The 18409-nt window shown below is 53.3% G+C and overlaps 1 protein-coding gene and 1 long non-coding RNA gene across 8 annotated transcripts in view; one reads left to right on the top strand and one right to left on the bottom strand.

The window, feature by feature from the left end:
* NFATC2 (nuclear factor of activated T cells 2) overlaps positions 1-18409 on the bottom strand; it is a 156900-nt gene that overhangs the window by 7965 nt on the left and 130526 nt on the right. For 2 of the 7 annotated variants that reach the window (XM_070247049.1, XM_023626754.2), the window contains exon 10: positions 2211-2298. The exons of the other annotated variants lie outside the window; for them this stretch is intronic. In XM_070247049.1, coding sequence (XP_070103150.1) covers positions 2255-2298 — 44 coding nt within the window. In that variant the 3' untranslated portion in view covers positions 2211-2254. The remainder of the gene's footprint in view (positions 1-2210; positions 2299-18409) is intronic. 7 annotated transcript variants of the gene reach the window in all.
* LOC138920056 (uncharacterized) lies at positions 15223-16642 on the top strand. Its single transcript, XR_011430694.1, has 2 exons — positions 15223-15455; positions 15744-16642. It is a non-coding gene; the product is annotated as an uncharacterized lncRNA (long non-coding RNA).

The following is an 18409-nucleotide window of genomic DNA, read 5'->3' on the forward strand; positions in this document are numbered from 1 at the left end:
ACAGCAAAACACACGGACAAACTTTAGGTTCAATTTAAGAGACTTTCAAGGATGATTTTGACTGTAGGGCTTTTCCCCTTAAAGGCTGACTTGGGAGCTTAATCCTCTGAGATGAGAAAGAAGCAACAGGAAGGAGAGGATGGGCCCCCTCCCCGCTTCCCTCCCAAACCTCAAGCATGTTTTCTAGAATTCGGTTAGACCATGTGCGTGCGTGCCCACTGGGGCCTGAGGGCCTGGGGCCAGCCTCAGAGGCCACTCCTCAGGCTTGGACCGGATTCGGGGAGGCTGTGCGCTCTAGGCCAGCTCAGAGCCTGAGACCACAGGGGGCGTAGGGCCCACCCGCCACCCTCCTGCGTGCACACCTCGCTCAATCCACTGCCGAGACCCACGCGTAGGGCAGGAGGTGACGGCTGGACCCCAGGACGGCTGAAGCGGAGAGCACACGAGCTGCTCTGGGGGCACTTCCAGCCCAGCTGCTCTGACGGCCAGGAGTGGACTCCAGGCCGAAGCTGATCTCAGAGCAAGAGGCCTGTTTTCCCCATGAGGAGTGGAAGGGGCTGGGAAGGGAAGGTGGGCACAGGCCCGGGGCCGTCCCCTATGACTTTGGTATCAGGGCTCTGCTTGTCCCCAGCTAAGGATCTTCCCAGCCTCTCATCCTCTCCCAGCCGTCCCGCATGCCTGGGGGCGGGGGGTGCCTGAGAACCCTGGAGAGGAGCTTTCCAGAGGGGCCAGACTTCAAAAGCTCAGTGAAAAGGACAAAAATCCCTCCGATAGGCCTGTAGCCCAAAGCCGTGGGTGGGCTGAAGAGCCCCTGATGGGCGCCCTGAGGGCCTGAGCCAGCTCCCCCAAGTTCCCAGGCCCCGCAAGGTCAGGAGCACCGCCAAGTTCTTACATCAGGGAGGAAGGAAGCAACTGAAAAAGGCCTTTGACCACTTCTCTGAGCGGCTTAGACTCTGGGCACTGAGATTTCAGTCGCATTTTTGTTGTCTTGATTCCTGGGAAGTGAAGCCCTCGGGAGGGAGTCTCGCACCTGCTGGGCGTCCAGCAAATGTTCGCTGGTATTACTGTTGCCTTTGATTGCTGACAGTGTTGAGAGTCCCTGTTGGAGAATGTGCTAGAGAAACCCTCCCCTAGAAGGCTCCCGCTGATGCTGGGAGGTGTCGGCAGGCCCCGCCCACTGGAAACAGGCTTCTAGGATGTCAGCTCTGCTGTGTGTGCTAATGCGCGTGGCTTCTGCTGGTTATTTTCACTGGGTTTTCAGAGTGCGCCATCAGTGTGATGTAATGAGCCCACTTTCACTAAGGACCATTCAAAAGCCACAGCCCAGCGAGCTGGGCAGACGGCAGGAGGCAGGCAACCCAGCAGTCCTGAGGCTGGCTGGTGGGCATTTAGTCCAATCAGAGCGTGCCGAGGATTAAATAACAGCTGAGGCACAGGAAGGTCAAGTGACATGCACACTGTCCCACGTGGAGTCTATACCCAGAGCCCCCGACACCTGCGCTGGCCCAGAATCCAAGTCAGTTAAGGTGGATCGGCTGCCTGAAGTCAGGGGAGGGGCTCCGCTGAGCTCAGCGGAAAAACCGCGGCTCCACCCCAGTTCCAGCGGCTGGTTTCACAGCCAGAAACCAGGCAGCGGGTTCAGGCTTTCCCAAGTGCACAGGAGAGCCCCTGGGAAGAGCTGGAGCTTCGAGGCAAGGAGATCAAAACCAGAAATCACCCAAGCACAGGGCGCTCCTCGGGTTTTCTGATCTGCCTGCTCTCTCTCATTCCCCAAGGCGGAACCCCCCACCATTGACAGAGAACCTGCCTTAGCGGGATACGCCAATCAAAGTCTGCAAAACCAAGAAGGAGCTGGTACAGCGCAGGAGCAGAACTTAAATGGGGTGGACGTGGCATTGCTGCGTTCTTCCTGAGACGCACGGATGGGGCCCTGGGAGGGCATGCAAATTCCCAGAGCCTCACCCCCCTTCTCCCCGCCCCCACCTTGAGCTCCGGCCTCACAGAGACTCTCGGGAGGGTCCCCCAAGGGTGTCCACTTCAGAAGTGGTGGGGCCCAGCCCTTAAGAGCAGGAAATGGTGTCTGTGAGGATGGTTAGAAAACGAGGAAAGAGGGCCTCCAGGTTGTAAAGTTTTCTTATACGAAAAAAAAATGTCAAGTTAAGGAAACACACAGCTGGAAAACAACAGGAGAGGCAGAAGATCTCAATTACCTTTCACTCTGATTTCTCGGATCAAAGATCACAGTCATTCTGTTTCATAATATGTTTTGTATCCAGCTAAGGTGTGTGTCTATCAGCTCTGAAAAAGATTTGCAAAACCATTTTTGAGAAGAAAAATCACCTTCGACCTCTATTATGCTTCCAACTCATGCTAACACCATCCCTTTAATGAAATCTCTCTTAACCCCGGGCCACTCGGAACCCAGGGCAGATCTTAACCCTCTGGCTGTAGTTTAAGCCCAAATTCTGTATCATCATAACATTTGCGCCAGAATTAACCCAAAACCAGAGTAATCATCACTGAGATGAGGGGCTCTGTGCAAAGAGGTGGGGACCTGAGGTGAAAGCGCATTGGCGAAATTCTAGTGGGATTTCTGGTTTTTCTAAGCTGGACAAAACAAGCTTGCCCCACTGCTGGTATGTCATGGACTTTCAAATCATGGCCACGCAAAAAGAGAAAATAAAAACGCTGGCTTCCGCTGCAGCCAAAGACAGTCAGGATCCACTCAAATGGGATCCTCGCTCAGGCTTTTACAAACGCTCAACTTGACCGCCTCCTTCCTTCCTACTAGACGCGCAGCCTCAGCGGGCACGCAGATCAAGACTGCACATGTCTCCTTGGTTTTTTGGTCAAGAACGAAAAATCTTACTATTTTTTACAACCCCTGACCAATCAGAGCAGGGAAGGCGTTTAAGAAGGAGACATGAGCGGTCTCTCCACAAGCCATTCTGTGATACCACACCTTCTCTTCGACTTTAAGTAACAGTGAACTCCCCTCTATGGCTGTGTCAGCCCCACAGCGTTCCAGACACTTCTTCTCTCCATCTCCTTTGAATGGGCAAATCACAAGGCTGGAGTCTGTTTTGAGAGCCCGACATAGAAACATCTTCTGGGCTCAATTTCCAGCAGGCAGTGACCCAGTTTTCACTCCACGTAGCTTTATTAGCCTCAGTAAGTAAACCAGGATGCTCTTTCAGGAAAAGATGTGAGCTCTCTGAAACCTCAGCTCCAAAGCAGAGAATGCGCATTAATGAGATCTTTCCAGCGCTTCCGCACTTACAGACCTGAACTCCCAAAGGCTGGGCTCCAGCAGGGCTGTTTTGGTTGGGCTTGGGTGGGGTCTGTCACAGGCTGCTGCAGCCTAGGACGAAATAAGCACCTCCCCTCTCGGCCTCAGGAGCGGCTGTAAACACAGTCTGGACCCGTGTTTCAGGCCATCTCCTGAAGCAAAAAGGTCCACTCCCCAAAATTCCAGGTGCCCGCGGCTCTAAGGCCTGGCCTGTCTCTTCTATACATTGACTTGTTGCAAACCCACGAGCAGAAGGCACTGTCAGATCACTCACTCAGGGCCTTAAAATAGCGCCTGTACCCCGACAACGGCCCAAATGAATGTCTTCCATCCAGCCCACCTCCTGAAATTCAGACTTAGCTATCTAACTGCCCACTGGGCGTCTCAAACTTAAATGGCCAGAACCAATGTCCTGGTCCTCACTGCCACCACCCAGCCCTGTGCCTGCAGTTCCCGTCACAGGAAACACACTCCCTTCTTCCGCTTGTCCAGGTCAATCTTGGTCACAGCCCACATCCCCTCCATATGCAAATGCTCCTGGATCTACCCTCAAAATATATCCGGAAACTAACAGCCTCTACCACCTCCTGTCTACATCGCTGCCCGGGCCCCCTCCAGCTCCCTGCCTCTGTGCTGGGGCCCCAGGTGGCCCCCCCAAACAGCAGGTGGTCCTGTCGGAAATTAAGGTAGGCCATTTGGCTCAGTGGTTACTCCTAGAAAAGACAGCTCCAAGGTGCTGTGATGGCCAAGATGTTTTCACTTTATCCGCATCTACTCACTCAAGGAGCCTTTAGTAGGTATCAGGAGGCACGCACAGCCCCAAGGTCACATCCTTGGAGCAGCGATCCAAAGTGAGGTGGAACCCCAGGGACCAGCTGGCCAGGACACGGGGCCTTGGACAATGGGTCTCAGTGGACCCAAAAGGCCGGAACTCAAGTGGCCAAGCCCGGCTCTGCCTCCATGCCCCGCCCCTCATCAAGAGTTCAGAGAATTCATGAAGCGCCAAGCTGATGGGTTTGTCTGCGGCCTTGTAGGTGCAGCTTCCTGTTTAGTCATGAAGTTTCACTCCTTCATTGTCTGTTTCTTGGTTGAAGAGAGAGGCAAAAGAGGCAGAGGAAAGGCCTGTTTTAATTCAACTAAGACCCCAAATGCAACTCGAGACCCAGCCCCCACCAACCATCCTCCTCTGCAGGCGACTGTTCACATGTCCTGTTCAATCCTCACAGCTGTCTCGGGGGGTTGGTGGCGTGATGTCCATTTCTCAGGTCAACCTACTGAGGCAGAGAAAGACGGAGTGACTTGTGCAGGAGCAGCCCCCTGGCACTGGGCAGAGCCAAGATGCGGCCCCAGGCCAGGGCCTCCCACATTCGGAAGATCTTCAGGCTGCCCTGGAACTGGGTTAAAATGCAGATTCGCATCAGAAACACTTGGAACAAAAGCTCTGTCAGTACATCTGTGTAAGCCTCACAGCCTCTCACTGAGCCTCAGTTTCCACACAAAATGGAGATAAGAACATCTCCTTGGCATGGTTTCTGTGAGAATCAAATGAGATGATACAGCTGGCTTGTTGGCAGGTGTTTATTAACTCTGCAACATGGTCCCTTAAAGAAGAAAGATGGAAGAGCAAGAGAAAAAGATGAGGAAGGAGTCCAAGACAAGTCCGAGACAGTCCTCTCCTGTAACCAAGACCACAATTCTATTTCCCTCCGCATTTAAACAGGAAGCGAGTTCCACTGATCCGTGTAACTGTTCTGGTCAGTTGTTAGTGACATGGAGGTGGACATCAAGAGTTACCGTATGCTACCCAGGTAACACCTACAACCCTCCCTAAGACAGGGTCCTAGAATCACTGCCCCATTTTGTTGTCTTTTAGGAGGCTAGAGCTGAAGACATACACAGCGATGTTGCGTTTTTACAACCCTAGGCATAAATCCATGGATCGCCCCACTAGTCTGTGCATTAGATGATAATTTAGGTTATGGAGTGGAAGTGGTTCACTGATTAATTGACATTGATCATTGACGTGAAAGCACAGGTGTCAACAGATAAAATACAGAAAAAAACACAGACCCAAGAATCTGTCACCTTGACAAATTAATAGAACCAGCTTCCAGCCTTCTGAGGGCACAGGCAAGCGTCTTTAAAAGAGATGGAACTAGACGGGAAGGCCTGTGTGCATCTGTGTCATGGAGCTGATGGGAATGAGCATGGTCTAAGGTATGTTCCGTGTGATGGGTCTACAGTGAAAGTACTGCTGTCCCTCCAGCCACTGCAGAGCACGCTCCCTTCTCTATTCTCCACTTGGTCCACGTTCTCCAAGCTAAGCTGTCCTACAAGGCAGCACTAGCCTACTGTCCCCTCAGCCGAGCTGACCCCTCTTCCTTGTCCTCCCCTCCCGTTCGGCAGCACTTCTTCTGACTCCAGGCAGCTGAGCTGCACCTCTCCTGTCAAGCAACCACAGCTCCTCCGGTAGCGACCACAGGCAGGAGCGTGCTCTGAGCAAACCGCGGCTTGCTTCCTGGTCCTTCCGCCGTTTCATCGCGGCCTCGACCCCAAACCTCTGATGCAGAGAGGCATCAGCCACAAAGCCAGCACGGCAAAATAAGTTGCTTTTTCTTTTTTAAACAAAACAGAAGCAAAAGAAAAAGAAAAAGCACTTGTTACTCCCCCGAGTTGACATTCGGGAAAGAAACAGTGATCCAAACCCACAAGTCAGCCCGTGACCGCAAATGAGATGATAAAATAAATACCTCACTGTTTGGGAAGCCATCTTTCTCTTTGGGGGTTGGAGGAACAAACCAAACATTTACGTTACAGCATTGAGTTTATTTATCCTTGTTTATCTGTGAGAGATGGCACGGAGGCTGGGGGCAGGGGTCAGACCCTCCAGGGCAGCAGCAGGTGGAAGCCTGGAGCAGCAGGAAGCGTTCCCCTCCTCAGCCACCTCCTCAAGTCACAGAACCACACAGAACTTCCTCGTGGCCTCTCGGAGGAGCTCCCGACCCCCCTGCCCACCTCACGAGACATTTCCTTCAACAACCAGCAAGGCCCTGCTCCCGGAGAGGATTCACTGGGTGGTCACTGAATCATCCAGCCCGGCCTCCACCTCACCTTCCCATAGATTCACTTTCTGGGTCATTCGATGCCTTCCCACAAGATGTCACGACCAGCTCACAGCACAACCCCCGCCCCCCAAAAAAGACAACCACACCCCCCACACACATTTCCAAAGCCCACGTCCTGTAAGGAGGCCCCCTGGCCCTTCACGACCCCTCCCACGACACCGTCCCCTCTGTCTTGAAATTCCCCTCCCCAAGAAGGTTTCAACACGTCCGCCTCCCTCCTGAGTCCCTGAGCCCCGTTCGTCGTGAGAACTGACTGGCCTGCAGACTGACTCCCCAGAAGTGTAGGCCTGTCCCCACGTGCACTTGGCAAGCCCTGGCCATGGGGCCCAGCCCTGGGCAAGCCACCCCCCCAACACCAGCCTGAGGAGGGGGAGGCAAGTGCCGGCTAGCCACCCTCCACCTTCACCTTCCACCCTCCACCTTCCAGGCTCAGCCAAGGGCTTGTGGGGTGGGGTGAGTGACAGCAAAATAAGCCAGGACCCCCCAGGCCACCCAGCCCCGCTTCCAGGCTCACAGGCAAGAGAAACCACTAGCTGCCTGGAAAGAAATTCCACCGGGTCCGAGCAGGGATCAGACCCAGCCCTAAATTCCTCCAAGTGACTCAGGCCCTGCCATGGCGCTGCGCTCTCAACTCAAAGGCTGTGAGTGTGCATGCGTGTGTGACACGACCCTGGGTATCCCTAAAGGACGTTAACTCTCCCAGGATGTGCAGACAGAGCCCTAACCCCACTCTCGGCCCCTTGATCAGAATTTCCACCTGCACAGCCCCTGCTGTGGATGGAACGATGTCCCCAAAACTGCTCTGTTTGAGGCCCTAACCTTCGGCTGGATGGTATTTGGAGAAGGGGCCTTCAGGAGGCAATTGGGGTTAGATGAGCCACGAGGTGGGGTCCTCATGCTGGGTCAGTGCCCATAGAGAAGAGACCCTGGAGCTGGTTTGCTCGCTCGCTCTGCCACATGGCAAGAGGCGTCCCTCTGCGGCAGGCCCTCACCAGAAGCCGACCACGCTGGCCCCCTCATCTTGCACTTCCGGCCCCCCGAGAGCAGTGAGGACACCGATTTCTGTGGTTTAAGCCCCCCCATCCATGGAAGTCTGACATGGAAGCCTGAGCTAAGACAGCCCCCTAAGCACCATTCAGCCAGAGCACATTCCCCTCCAGCATCTGCCAACGAAGCAGCCCAGGGGAAGTGACCAGCCCAAGGTCCTACAGCTGGTCTGTGGGGGTCCCAGGGTTTGAACAAGGAGCAGCCGTGGCTCCTATGGCCCCACGTCCCCGCCACACCCTCAGATGGTCTGGCTTCGTGCCGGGAAGGCCCTGCTCTCTGCTCTGCACCTGAATCCTGTCTCTGTCCGCATCCAGCCTCCAGCGCAGCCTGGGCTCCTCCCCCAACAGCCCCTCTCCTTCCCCACCCTCCGCCGAGCTCACACGCAGCCTCTCTGTGTCGGGGGAGGTTGCATGTGTCTGAGGGCGGGGGCCACGGACCGCTGGGTGCAGGAGCTGGGGATCGGGTGAGCGGCTCACAGCCGGGGGCAGAGGCGCAGGGAGCCAGACTGCTCAGATCGGGATCCCAGCCCGCCGCGTCCTCCGAGGACTGGAGGGGAACTCCGGCCCGCTCTGCACCTCCCCTATAAATGTGGGCAATAATGATGCCAACAGTTTTAGAGGGAATGTTCATTTCAGAGGGAATCAGTGAGTCAACACAGGGCTGGGGCTTCTGACAGTGGGTGGCACATGGTAAGCACTTCACAGTCATGGAAGGAATGTGAGCCAATCGTTCAGCTTCTTGAGCCTCAGTTTCCCCCTCTGTAAAATGGGACTAATAATGTGTCTCCAGAAAGATGTGCAGTGGAGACAGCTGGCACCACGCCAAGCTAACAGTGTTCGCGGCTGTTCTATTACTGTTGTTACTAGGTACTAGCCCACCACACAGGACATCCGGTTAACAGACTGAATGGACCGGACAGGAGCTAACCCCCTCACCAGAGCACTTTCACCTTGAAGCTATTTCTGCATTGTGGAGTGGGTGGGTCTGAGGTCGGCCTGCTCTCAGAGATGCATTTTCACATCTTGCAGAGAGGGGGCCCCTCCCAGGTCCCCGCACCGTGTGCTGGCTGCACTGGGCCGGCGATGTGCAGAGCAGGCCTCTGAGTCACCAGCACTCTGCAAACCAGAGGCCCCCGGAAGCCAGCCCAGGCAGCAGGCCTGTACAGCCCCAGCCACCCAGACATCTTACCAGCAAGACCTCGGAGTTTACGAGAAAAATGCCTCATGGTGTCCCAAACTGTCCCCAGCTCTCGGGATGAGTAAACATGGCAGTTCTGAGACTCTGGTTTCGAGTAAGAAGCCAAGGTGCTAACTGGGAGGAGGGCATGTCGTTGGCAGATGGGGAGGGCAGAGCAGCCTGCAGCCAAGAAGGTGCCAAGCCCTGAGGAGGCGGAGGAGGTCCTGAGCTAGCCTCCAGGGAGACACACCCACCCTATGCTGGTCAAGCAACACACAATATGTCATGTCCCCAAACTCAGCTTTCTAGGCCTTAATCCCAGCATCCTCCTCCCATCCCCCTCCACCATTAGACTTCATGACTCAGAAATCCAAATCCACACGCAGCAGGATTCCCCAGGGGCCAGGGGCAGGGCCTGAGGGCAGAGGCGGAGGGCTGCTCCTCCAGGCCTGGACACGGGATGCCTCTTGGAAAGACGGGAGGCAGGTGGCCCAGTTCATCTCCACAGTTCCTAAAGGACATGTGTGTCCAGCCCGATGCACAACATTTGGTGGACACTTTCTACGAGGCCCCATGCCTTCACATTTACGGCGCATCAACAGATCCAGTGGCATGCGCCAGCTTTCACAGCAGCTTAGCATCAGATGATCAGGGTGGACCCCGCAGGTACGTGAGCATGGACACAGCCTTTCAGTGGCAAATGGTTGCCGTGGTGATGGATCTTGTTTTGGGGAGGGAGTAGCATGGCTCAGGCTACAAGGACACTGTATCTTGAAGCCCACCACATTGTAACGTCAACCCCTCCGGGGGTTGTAACAGCCCTTCGAGGGCAGGGACCTCATCTCTCGCTCACTGCCACATCCCCAGCACCCAGGACAGAGTGCACGGCCCGTGCTCAGCCAAAATTTCATGGAGGAATGGCTGAGCGAACGAATGAAACACAAACCCCTAACTGACTGGATTTAACCAGAATTTGCCCAGTGAGGTCTGGCTTTTAATGGTCTCCAGGAGCTGGTCTGAGACCCTAGTGGGAAGTTGTTGGCCAAGCTGACGGTAGTTGGACCAGAGAGGACAGGGCAGAATGGGAGCCCTGCGTCATCAGCAACACAAACAAGCGAGTGCCAGCCACGTGCACCCCCCTGTACCCTCAGCGAGTCTCTTGGCCTGTCCTGTTCCTGGGGCCTTGAGGCTATAGAGTTAGGAGAACAGAAAAGCACACTGCATATATTTATTTAATCTTCACAGTAACCCCACGAAGTAGGATAGTGACTGTCCCTATTCTCCAGATGACAAAACTGAGGCACAGAGAGACGAGGTAACATAGCCAGGTTATTCAGCTACTAAGTAGCAGAGCCTGGATTCAAACCTACACAGTCCGGCTCGAGCAACTTGAAGATGGAAATTCTTTTGCAATTGACATCTGGCAACCAGAACCTGCTTCTCTGAAGGCAGCTCTGAACAAAGGCTGGTCCTCGGGAGACACTGGCTTTCATCAGGGTAGAAATCACCCGTACAGTAAGCCAAGAAAAAAGGGGGTGAGCTAACATCGATGCTGCTCACTCTAGTTCACCAGGGAGGATGAGAAGAAGCAGCAGAGTGGCTTGGCCCCCTCGGGACCACTGTGCCAAGCCCGGGGTAGAGATCTAAAAGGTGAGGTGAGGCCAGGGTATCCAAGACTGAAGACAGAGCCACTGCCTGGCGTTCAGGGAGAGGCGGCGGCTTCCCCAGGTGTGACTGGACGCTCCCTGCTGGCTCCTGTTGGCAATATTCTCCAGCAGGAGAGGAACACTTCAACTCACTCCCCATAAAACCATCACAGCCCGTGTTTCTAGACCTAAGGGAATCCAAGCCTTCCGTGTGTCAGTCTGATTCTGGCCTGGGGCTCTGGCGGCCATCTGCAGGGCACACAAAGCACCCTCCCTTCAAAGGAAATATAACTCTCTTAGCCTCCACTGTCAGGAGCCTGTCTGATGGGGAAATCCAAGTTATCCCAGAGGGTGACGGGTGAGTGGCTGCCAGACCACAACCATCCACAGCAGAAGCCTGGGTGCCACGGACACCTGCTGGCCTCCTAGTGAGAAGTCTGTTTTGATGGACTTTCCCGAACCACCAGCCAGCACCCACCTGCTGCTGGCACCCAGGGATCCCACTTGGCCTCAGGAAAGGCCACTCCTTTAAGATCGAAGATCATGCACTTCTCTTCCTCACTCTCCTCTAGTTCCCCAGCCTTCCACCTACTCTCTCAACACAGCAAGCACACTCACACCCCAGGGCCTTCGCACTTGCTGTTCTCTCTACCTACAATGCTCTTTCCCTAGATGTCTGCAAAGCTCTCTCATTGAGATCCCTGCTCAAATGTCACCCCCTCTAGGATGCTTCCCTTCCTGGAACAGCAAGCCTTCATGCCACCCACCACTCTCTCTCCCTTCCGCTCTGTTTTGCTTTTTCTCAGAGCGCTTGGCTCCACCCAGTTTATCACTTGGGCTTAGACTGTGAGCTCGATGAAGGCAGGGACCCCAAGCCTTTCTGCTGACTGCGGTGTCCCTAGCAGAGAGCAACAAATAGCTACTGGATGAATGAATGACTAAAGGAAAGAAGGGACAAATGAGTGAACAAACCCTGGTTCCGAGAAGGGGCAAACCAGCGCTGACTTCATTGTGGCAAACACGGAGTACTGTGATGCTTGTCTCTGTAGAGCAGACCCCGAAAGAAACAGCGAGAGATGGTACTTTGCTGTCAGAAGGGAGAAGCCAGCGTCTCTGAGCTTTTGGTCACATTGTCACCTGCCTGTCTCCTTCTCTGACTAGTGGAATCCTGGCTCAGATGGCCCACGAGGTCCAGGCCCCCCAGGGCGCCTGGCACCAAGCGTGACCCGCAGCGGGTGTATGGAACCACACAGCGAAGGGGGTTGGGACAAGCACGATGGAATCTGGAGCCCTAAACCTTCATTTTCCACTCAGTCCAACTTAAAGGGGGATAAATCGTTTCTCCATTTGTGAACATCTCTATTCTGAGCCCATGTCATACGCCCACTGGGCCCTGGCTGGAAACTGCCCGTGAAAGGACCTGTGGGAGGCAGGTTCTCAGAGCAGTAGATCCTCCGGAAACCAGAACGCTCAGAGACGGGAGAGTCAGCCTTTCCGACCCAAGCGCTCCAACCCCTCAACCCTGGGCTCCAGCCCCTGAGGCCCCCAAACTCCGAGGAGGGACGTGGGTGGTGGGGCCATCGCGAGCTCGTGAGGCGCATCCCAGGCCATGTGGCAGGGTCGGTGGCTGGGCACAATGGCAAGCCCCCGTGAGAGGTGGCTCGACCTTTTCTTCTGTTACGAAAGGTGACCTTGAACAGGTTCTAGAAAAACTCCACAAAACTCAATATTGTACCATGTCCGTTTTCCTCCATTTGAGGTAGAGGTGCAGTGATCTGAAGTTGATCTAAAGATGCAGTGCCCTTCTGTGGAGCCTGATAAGCTGACTCTAATGTGTCCACAGAAAAGCAAAAAGCCAGGAAAAGGCAAGCCACTTCTGGGGAATAACAAGCTGGTGAACGCACCTAGCAGAAATCAGTAATATCTACGGAGCCGCTGTAATTAACTGCTGTGGGGGGGCACACTGACCTAGGGGACAAGACAGACCAGCAAGAGGCATGGAAGTGGTATTTATGACTGCGATGGACTGATGACAGTGGAGAAAGATGGACTTCTCAATAGACGGTCCAGGATAACTAGTAATCCATATGGAAAATACTGAAATTGGAACCTTACCTCCAACGGGACACAAAAATCAATTCCAGGTGGATCACAAACTTATGGTGAAAGGTAAGACTATAACACATTTGGAAGACAATATGGGAGAAGCTCTGTATGACATTAGGGTAGGAAAAGATTTCCAAAACCAGAACTCCAGACTGGAGCAGCATCACAATCGCGTGGAGGGCTTATGAAACAGATTGCCGGGCCCACTCCTAGTGTCTGAGTCAGCAGGGCTGAGGCAGCGCCCAAGAATTTGTGTTGCTAACAAGCTCCCGAGTGACACCGTGGCTGCCAGTCCGATGACACATTTTGGGTAGCACCATCCCAATCCAGACTCAAAAAGCTCAAACCTTTCAGAAAATAAATTTAACTACAATTAAAAGTTTCTGTTCGTCAAAAGATACCATTTTATACACGTGAGCTACGCAAAACAGTTTAGAAGTCTTACAGTATCAAACATTGGGAGGACGTCGAGCCGTGCAATTCCTTCCATGTGCTGAGGACTATAAACGGTACTGTTGCCCTGGAGGATAATTTAGTGCTGTCTACCAAAGCGGCAGACGAGTATGCCCAGTGACCAAGCAATTCCACTTGCAGGATCACCCTACAGAAACTCCTCTGTGCGCATACAGCAGAAATAGAGAAAGACCATTCCAGAAACTACTGTCTATAACAGCAAAGGGGAAAACCTGGCAACAAGCAAATGTCCACCATCAGCAGAATGGATAAATGAGCTGCAGAATGGAATACTACAGAGGAGAAAAAAGGAAAAGATACAGCTACAGCAAAGACAAGAAATGAATCTCAAGAACAGAATGGAGAAGGAAAAAGCAAGTTACAGGAAACTTCTTACAGCATGATTCTATTTACGTAGAGTACAGAAGCATGCAAACTCAAAAACGTGGTAAAACTATATAGAAAAGGAAGTGACAAACACAAAATTCAGGACATCACTCTAAGGTGGGAGCAAAGAGAATGCATTCAAAATTACACGCTCGATCCAGGCATCCAGCATCATGCTGAGAACAACGCAGAAAAGCGACCAGCAGGCCCCTTGCGCCTCCTCACGGAGGAACATACCACCACCTACGGAGGTGGTCTTGCCAAAAACACCTAAATGAATCTGATCCAGCTTCTATCTCACTATCGACTTACAGGAAATACTGGGGCAGAGCAACACGTTTAGATGACACCACGGGGCTGCAATCAGCAAAACCCAGACTTTGCAAACTGCCTGGCTTCTTCAAGTAAAGACGGCCTGAGGACAAAGATGCAGGGGGCACGGACAGATGAAAGAAACAGGAAACACATCCTGACACCAACAGCGTGTGGGCCTGCCCTGGATCCAGTCACACAAACCGTGAAGAGAAAAATTAGGGCATTAATGAGGCAGTTGAAAATCGGAACACGGAGGTTGATGATAATAAAGAATTATTCATTTTTAGCTGTGATGATAGTATCAAAGGAAAGTATCTTAAAAGTCTTCTTGTAAAGAAACATAACTGAAAGGTTTCCAGATAAATCCTTTTAAAGGCAGAGGAGCTCAGAGGAATGGCTATGTTCTTTCTCTGTAAACTCGACGGCGGGTGCACGGTATTCATTTGTATTGTTATTTTTTATATCCTACATATATTTAATAAGAGCAATTTGGTATGTAAAGAAAGGAAGGAAAGAGAAAAGGAAGAGAGAAAGGCAGAAGGGCAGAAAGGGAGGGAGGGGGTGGGAGAGAGAAAAGGAAGGAGGTGGGGAAAGGAACGGAGACGAGGAGGAAGGAAGACAAAATGAGACAATCACTATCCAGAACTCTCATGGGGAAGAGCAGCAAGGAGCTCACCCTTCTGGGAGTAAAGGAAGGAACAGTCTAGCACGCTTGGGGCAGGAGAGGGCCACCTCCTCTGAGAGGCCTTCCCTGGGGAACCTGTCTAATGTTCTCTCTCGCAGCACCTGTTTCCTTCCTTCCTAGCACGTCTCGCCATCTGAAATGCATTTCTTTGCGGTGTTCACTCTCCCTTTTCCCCAGCCCCTGGAAGATCCATGGGGCAGGGCCCTCCCTGCCTTCACCCACAGCTACCCGGCTGGTCGCAGGTGTTGATCACGATGCTGGTGGCTGGCACGTACCGAGCACTTGCTCTGTGCCGGGTCCTGGCCTACAAAATCTACACGCATTAACCACACAGTGTTCACAAGGCCCCTGGGGTAGACGTTGTTCTTATTATTATTCCCATTTTGCAGTTCAGTGAACCAAGGCTCTGAGCTGAAGGGACTTGCTCAGAGTTACACAGCCAGCAGGTGGCCGAGCTGGGATCTAAATGCAGGAGCACACTCGAAGCCGCTCTGCCCTGCGCTGCTGCCTCGCCAATAAACGGCAGTTTAATGGTAAAGACAGAAGCCTTTTGTTCAGACCTCAAATGATCAGAGTTAACCATTGAAGTCCAAGGAGGACCTGACTGAGCCAACCTATTTCTCCTGCCCACACCAGCTCCTGGGCTGCTCCTCTGCATGCACACTTGTACACACACGCACGCACACACACAAACACATACACACACACACACACAGAGTCAACTACATGTCCCCATGTGACAAACCACAATGCAAGTTACTAAATCGATGCTCTTCGACTTATTTTCTGCCTGGCACATAGTAGGCACTTAGCAAATGTGTTGAGTGGAACTAACTAAAGTGCAAGAAATTTGGGCCAAGATACCAAACCTTCCAAAAAGAACCTAGAGGTGCCAACCTTGCCGTGAAAACATCCCCCCCCTCCCCGTTTCTCCCTCAGAGACCCACTGGCCTTGGCATGAATGAGGCCTTCTCTGAAACCGGAAGTACCTGCAGGAGGGGCCCTAATCGCATCAGTCACTCCCACTCTAGCAGGAATTACCTTAAACAGATTGCTCTCCTTCCTGCCCCTCGGCCAACACCAGCCGCACAGAGGGGACTCTGAACGGGTGAGAGCTCCTGAGAGCAGCAAGGCCCCACGTGGGCGCTGTGATCCAGAGTCTGAATTCGGGAAACTCTCTCCAGGGCAGGCCTGAACACAGTCACACACCAAGAGGCCATCGTGGGGTGAGCCCCCGGGACCCACACTCTGGCATCAGACAGCTGGAGGACAGGGCTGGGACAGAGCTGGTGACCAAAGGGGTGGCAAGTGCAGATGGGCGGAAGACCATCCTCAGAAACTTCTCTTTAATCAGAACAGAACAGGGAGCCAGCCTGGGGGCAGAGGGGACCTCCTTCTCCGAAAAGGGCCAGGGTGGGCAGGAGAGGGAGTTCCAGTCCCTGGGCCGAGGCATGAATTTCTCAGAAGCCTGGCAGCCTGGGAAACACAGGGCTGGTTTCTGTTTTCCGCCCCAGAAACGCCTGGAACCACAGTGGGAGGGAGGCCCCACCAGCCGGCCGGCCGGGAGAGCCTTGGCCAAGCCGCGGATGCAAACCCTGTGCTGTCGACAAGAGGGAAGCCGGGCCAGCTCCGATGCCCACTCCCAGGCGTCCCCAGGCACCTCAGGCCTCTGCCAGAGGGGTCCAGAGGATGCTGTCTTTGGGAGAAACTGGCAGCTGGAAGGCAGGAGAAGGAACAGGGGGCGCGTGTGCCAGCTGGGCTGGCCTCCTGGCACGGAAAGGGGGAGCGAGCTCGCCGGTCTCCCTGCAAAAGGGGCACTTCTGAGCCCAAAGCGAGCCCAGGCCAAGCACAACAGCACGAGAGGAATGGAGGAGAGGCACATGGAAGCGAGGCCCAGCACACCGAGTGGAGGCAGCCGCCCCGCGCTCCCGGCAGCCGGCTCCCAGGGTTGCACAATCGTTTCCATGGCGCTTGGTGTTGCTGTCACAACAGCTTCAGGATGGCCAGGCGCTGGGCAGTGCTGCGGGCTGCAGGCGGGAAATCGATTTCCTAGTGCGCAGCAGCCAGCACATTTTGGAGGGTCCAGCCCGGCCCGGTCTGCAGACTCTGCCCTAGTCAGGTCCAGGTCCACGGGGCACTCCGAGGCCTGGGGGGCCATTGAGGGGGAGCCCGGGGACCAGCTGGACCCCTCTGCAAGGCTCAGACGGGGATGCGGCCCTACACAGCGACCCTGCAAAGTCCCAATGGGACATTCAAGGCCCCCAGCACTTCTGTTTTTGGAAACTCTAGGCCGTATCATGCCAAGCAACTAAAATGCTCCCTTGCTCACAATAAATACAATTTAAATGTCGCTACAAAGGTCAAAGGGGACTGGCTGACATGTTGACGGGCATTTCATTAAAACCAATCACCTCAATTTTGCAGTTTTCTTCTTCCATTTACAAGCTTATTCCTCTACCCCCACCCTCTACGCTGCGTCTCTCAAACTCTTTTTCAGGCCTTTTAAGAAGCTTGCAGTCCAGGATTCCTAAGCTGTCTACTGAGGCCCGATTCGAGGACAGGGGCACAGGCTGTCTCCCCAGGTTTCACATGCTATCAAACCTTGTTAGCAGACACTCTAGGGTTTGTCAATTGCATTCCTGAACGCGCAAAGAAATGCCTGGCATCTTTCCTCAACAAAATCTAGATAAAAAACACCCACAAATTTACTCACTGGCTGTGTGATCCTGGGCCAGTTACTTAACCTCTCTAGGTTGTAGTTTCTTCATCTATAAAATGGGAATAATAAAACTCACCTCGTGGGGCTGTGGTGAGGATTAAACGCGTTGATACAGTAAAGTCTTAGACAAGAACTGAGATACAGTAAGTGCCATGTATGAATTAGCTCCTATCATCATCATTAAAATAAGTATTATCATTGTGGTTTCATGATGAATAGTTTTAAATCATTTAAAACCCAGGCAGTGTAAGATTTCTATTTCATTCTTGGATAGTCATTCAATTCCACAAATATCTGGTGACATCTTACACACAGGGAGCTGGGCAAGGCTCTGAGCAAAGGGGACATTAACAAATGTTGTCAAGTTGAGGGGCAGCAGGGGGTACAGGCGAGTCAAACATCAGTCCTTACCACCCACAGACGTGCACTTGAGGGGGGGAGGAAAAAATATATAGAAACCCCTGAAAGGTGTATGTGACACATAGCACCCACAAAGGACCAGGTGTCGCCAGGACTCAGAGGAGGAGAAAAACCTCTGCTGCAGAGAGAAGAGACCTTGTCAGAGCCTTGAAATGTCCGCTGGCCAGATTTCAATAGGGGCAAAGGGAGAGGATGGCTTTCCAGGCAGAGGTTATGGTGTGGACAAAGGTTCAGAAGTAAGAAAACCTCAGCACAGCCACGTCAACCTCCACTCAGAGCCAAGATGGGTGCACAGGAGGGGTGAGCATGCATTCGAATGGTGGGAGACACACCCCTAAGCAGAACTAAAAGCTTTCTACTCTAAAGTCCCCCCTCCTTTTTTTTTTTGCTGAGGAAGATTAGCCCTGAGCTAACAACTGTGCCAATATTCCTCCACCTTACATGTGGGATGCCTCCACAGCATGGCTGATGAGTGGTGTAGGTCCATCGTGCCCGGGATCCAAACCTGGGCCACTGAAGTGGAGCACACCGAACTTAACCACTATGCCACAGGGCTGGCCCCTCAAAATCCCCATTTTTTATATTAGCCTCTAGGCTCATTTCTAGGACCTGAAATGTGTCCCTTTTCTTTTTCTTTCATGTAATACATGGATTGAAAAAGAAGAAAAGAAAACCCAAAAGTACAGAAACACACACAGGAGAAGGTCCCCTCTGCTCCTGGCCCCAGCTGCTCCACACTCCCTTGTGTGGCTGTAGCTCATCAATAAACAGGTGGCTCTGGTCGTCTGCTAGTATGAGCAAGACTGCAATCAACGTCCCACATCCCACAGTCGGCAGGGGGTCCCAATGGAGCGGGCTGGGTCCCCGACCACGAGACTCACAGTGGTGCCCGAGCAGAGGGCCTCAACCTGGAGCTGGCGGAAGACACTAGAGAAGGGTTGGCACGTCTCAGATGCAGAAACTGACATGCTTCCACCAGCCTGGACAGGTGAGATGGTGACGAGGACAACAAAGCTGACAGTTACTCTCCCCGGAGCGCTT

This window comes from Equus caballus, chromosome 22 (assembly GCF_041296265.1).
Source record: "Equus caballus isolate H_3958 breed thoroughbred chromosome 22, TB-T2T, whole genome shotgun sequence".
In the NCBI taxonomy this organism is placed as follows: Eukaryota; Metazoa; Chordata; class Mammalia; order Perissodactyla; family Equidae; genus Equus; species Equus caballus.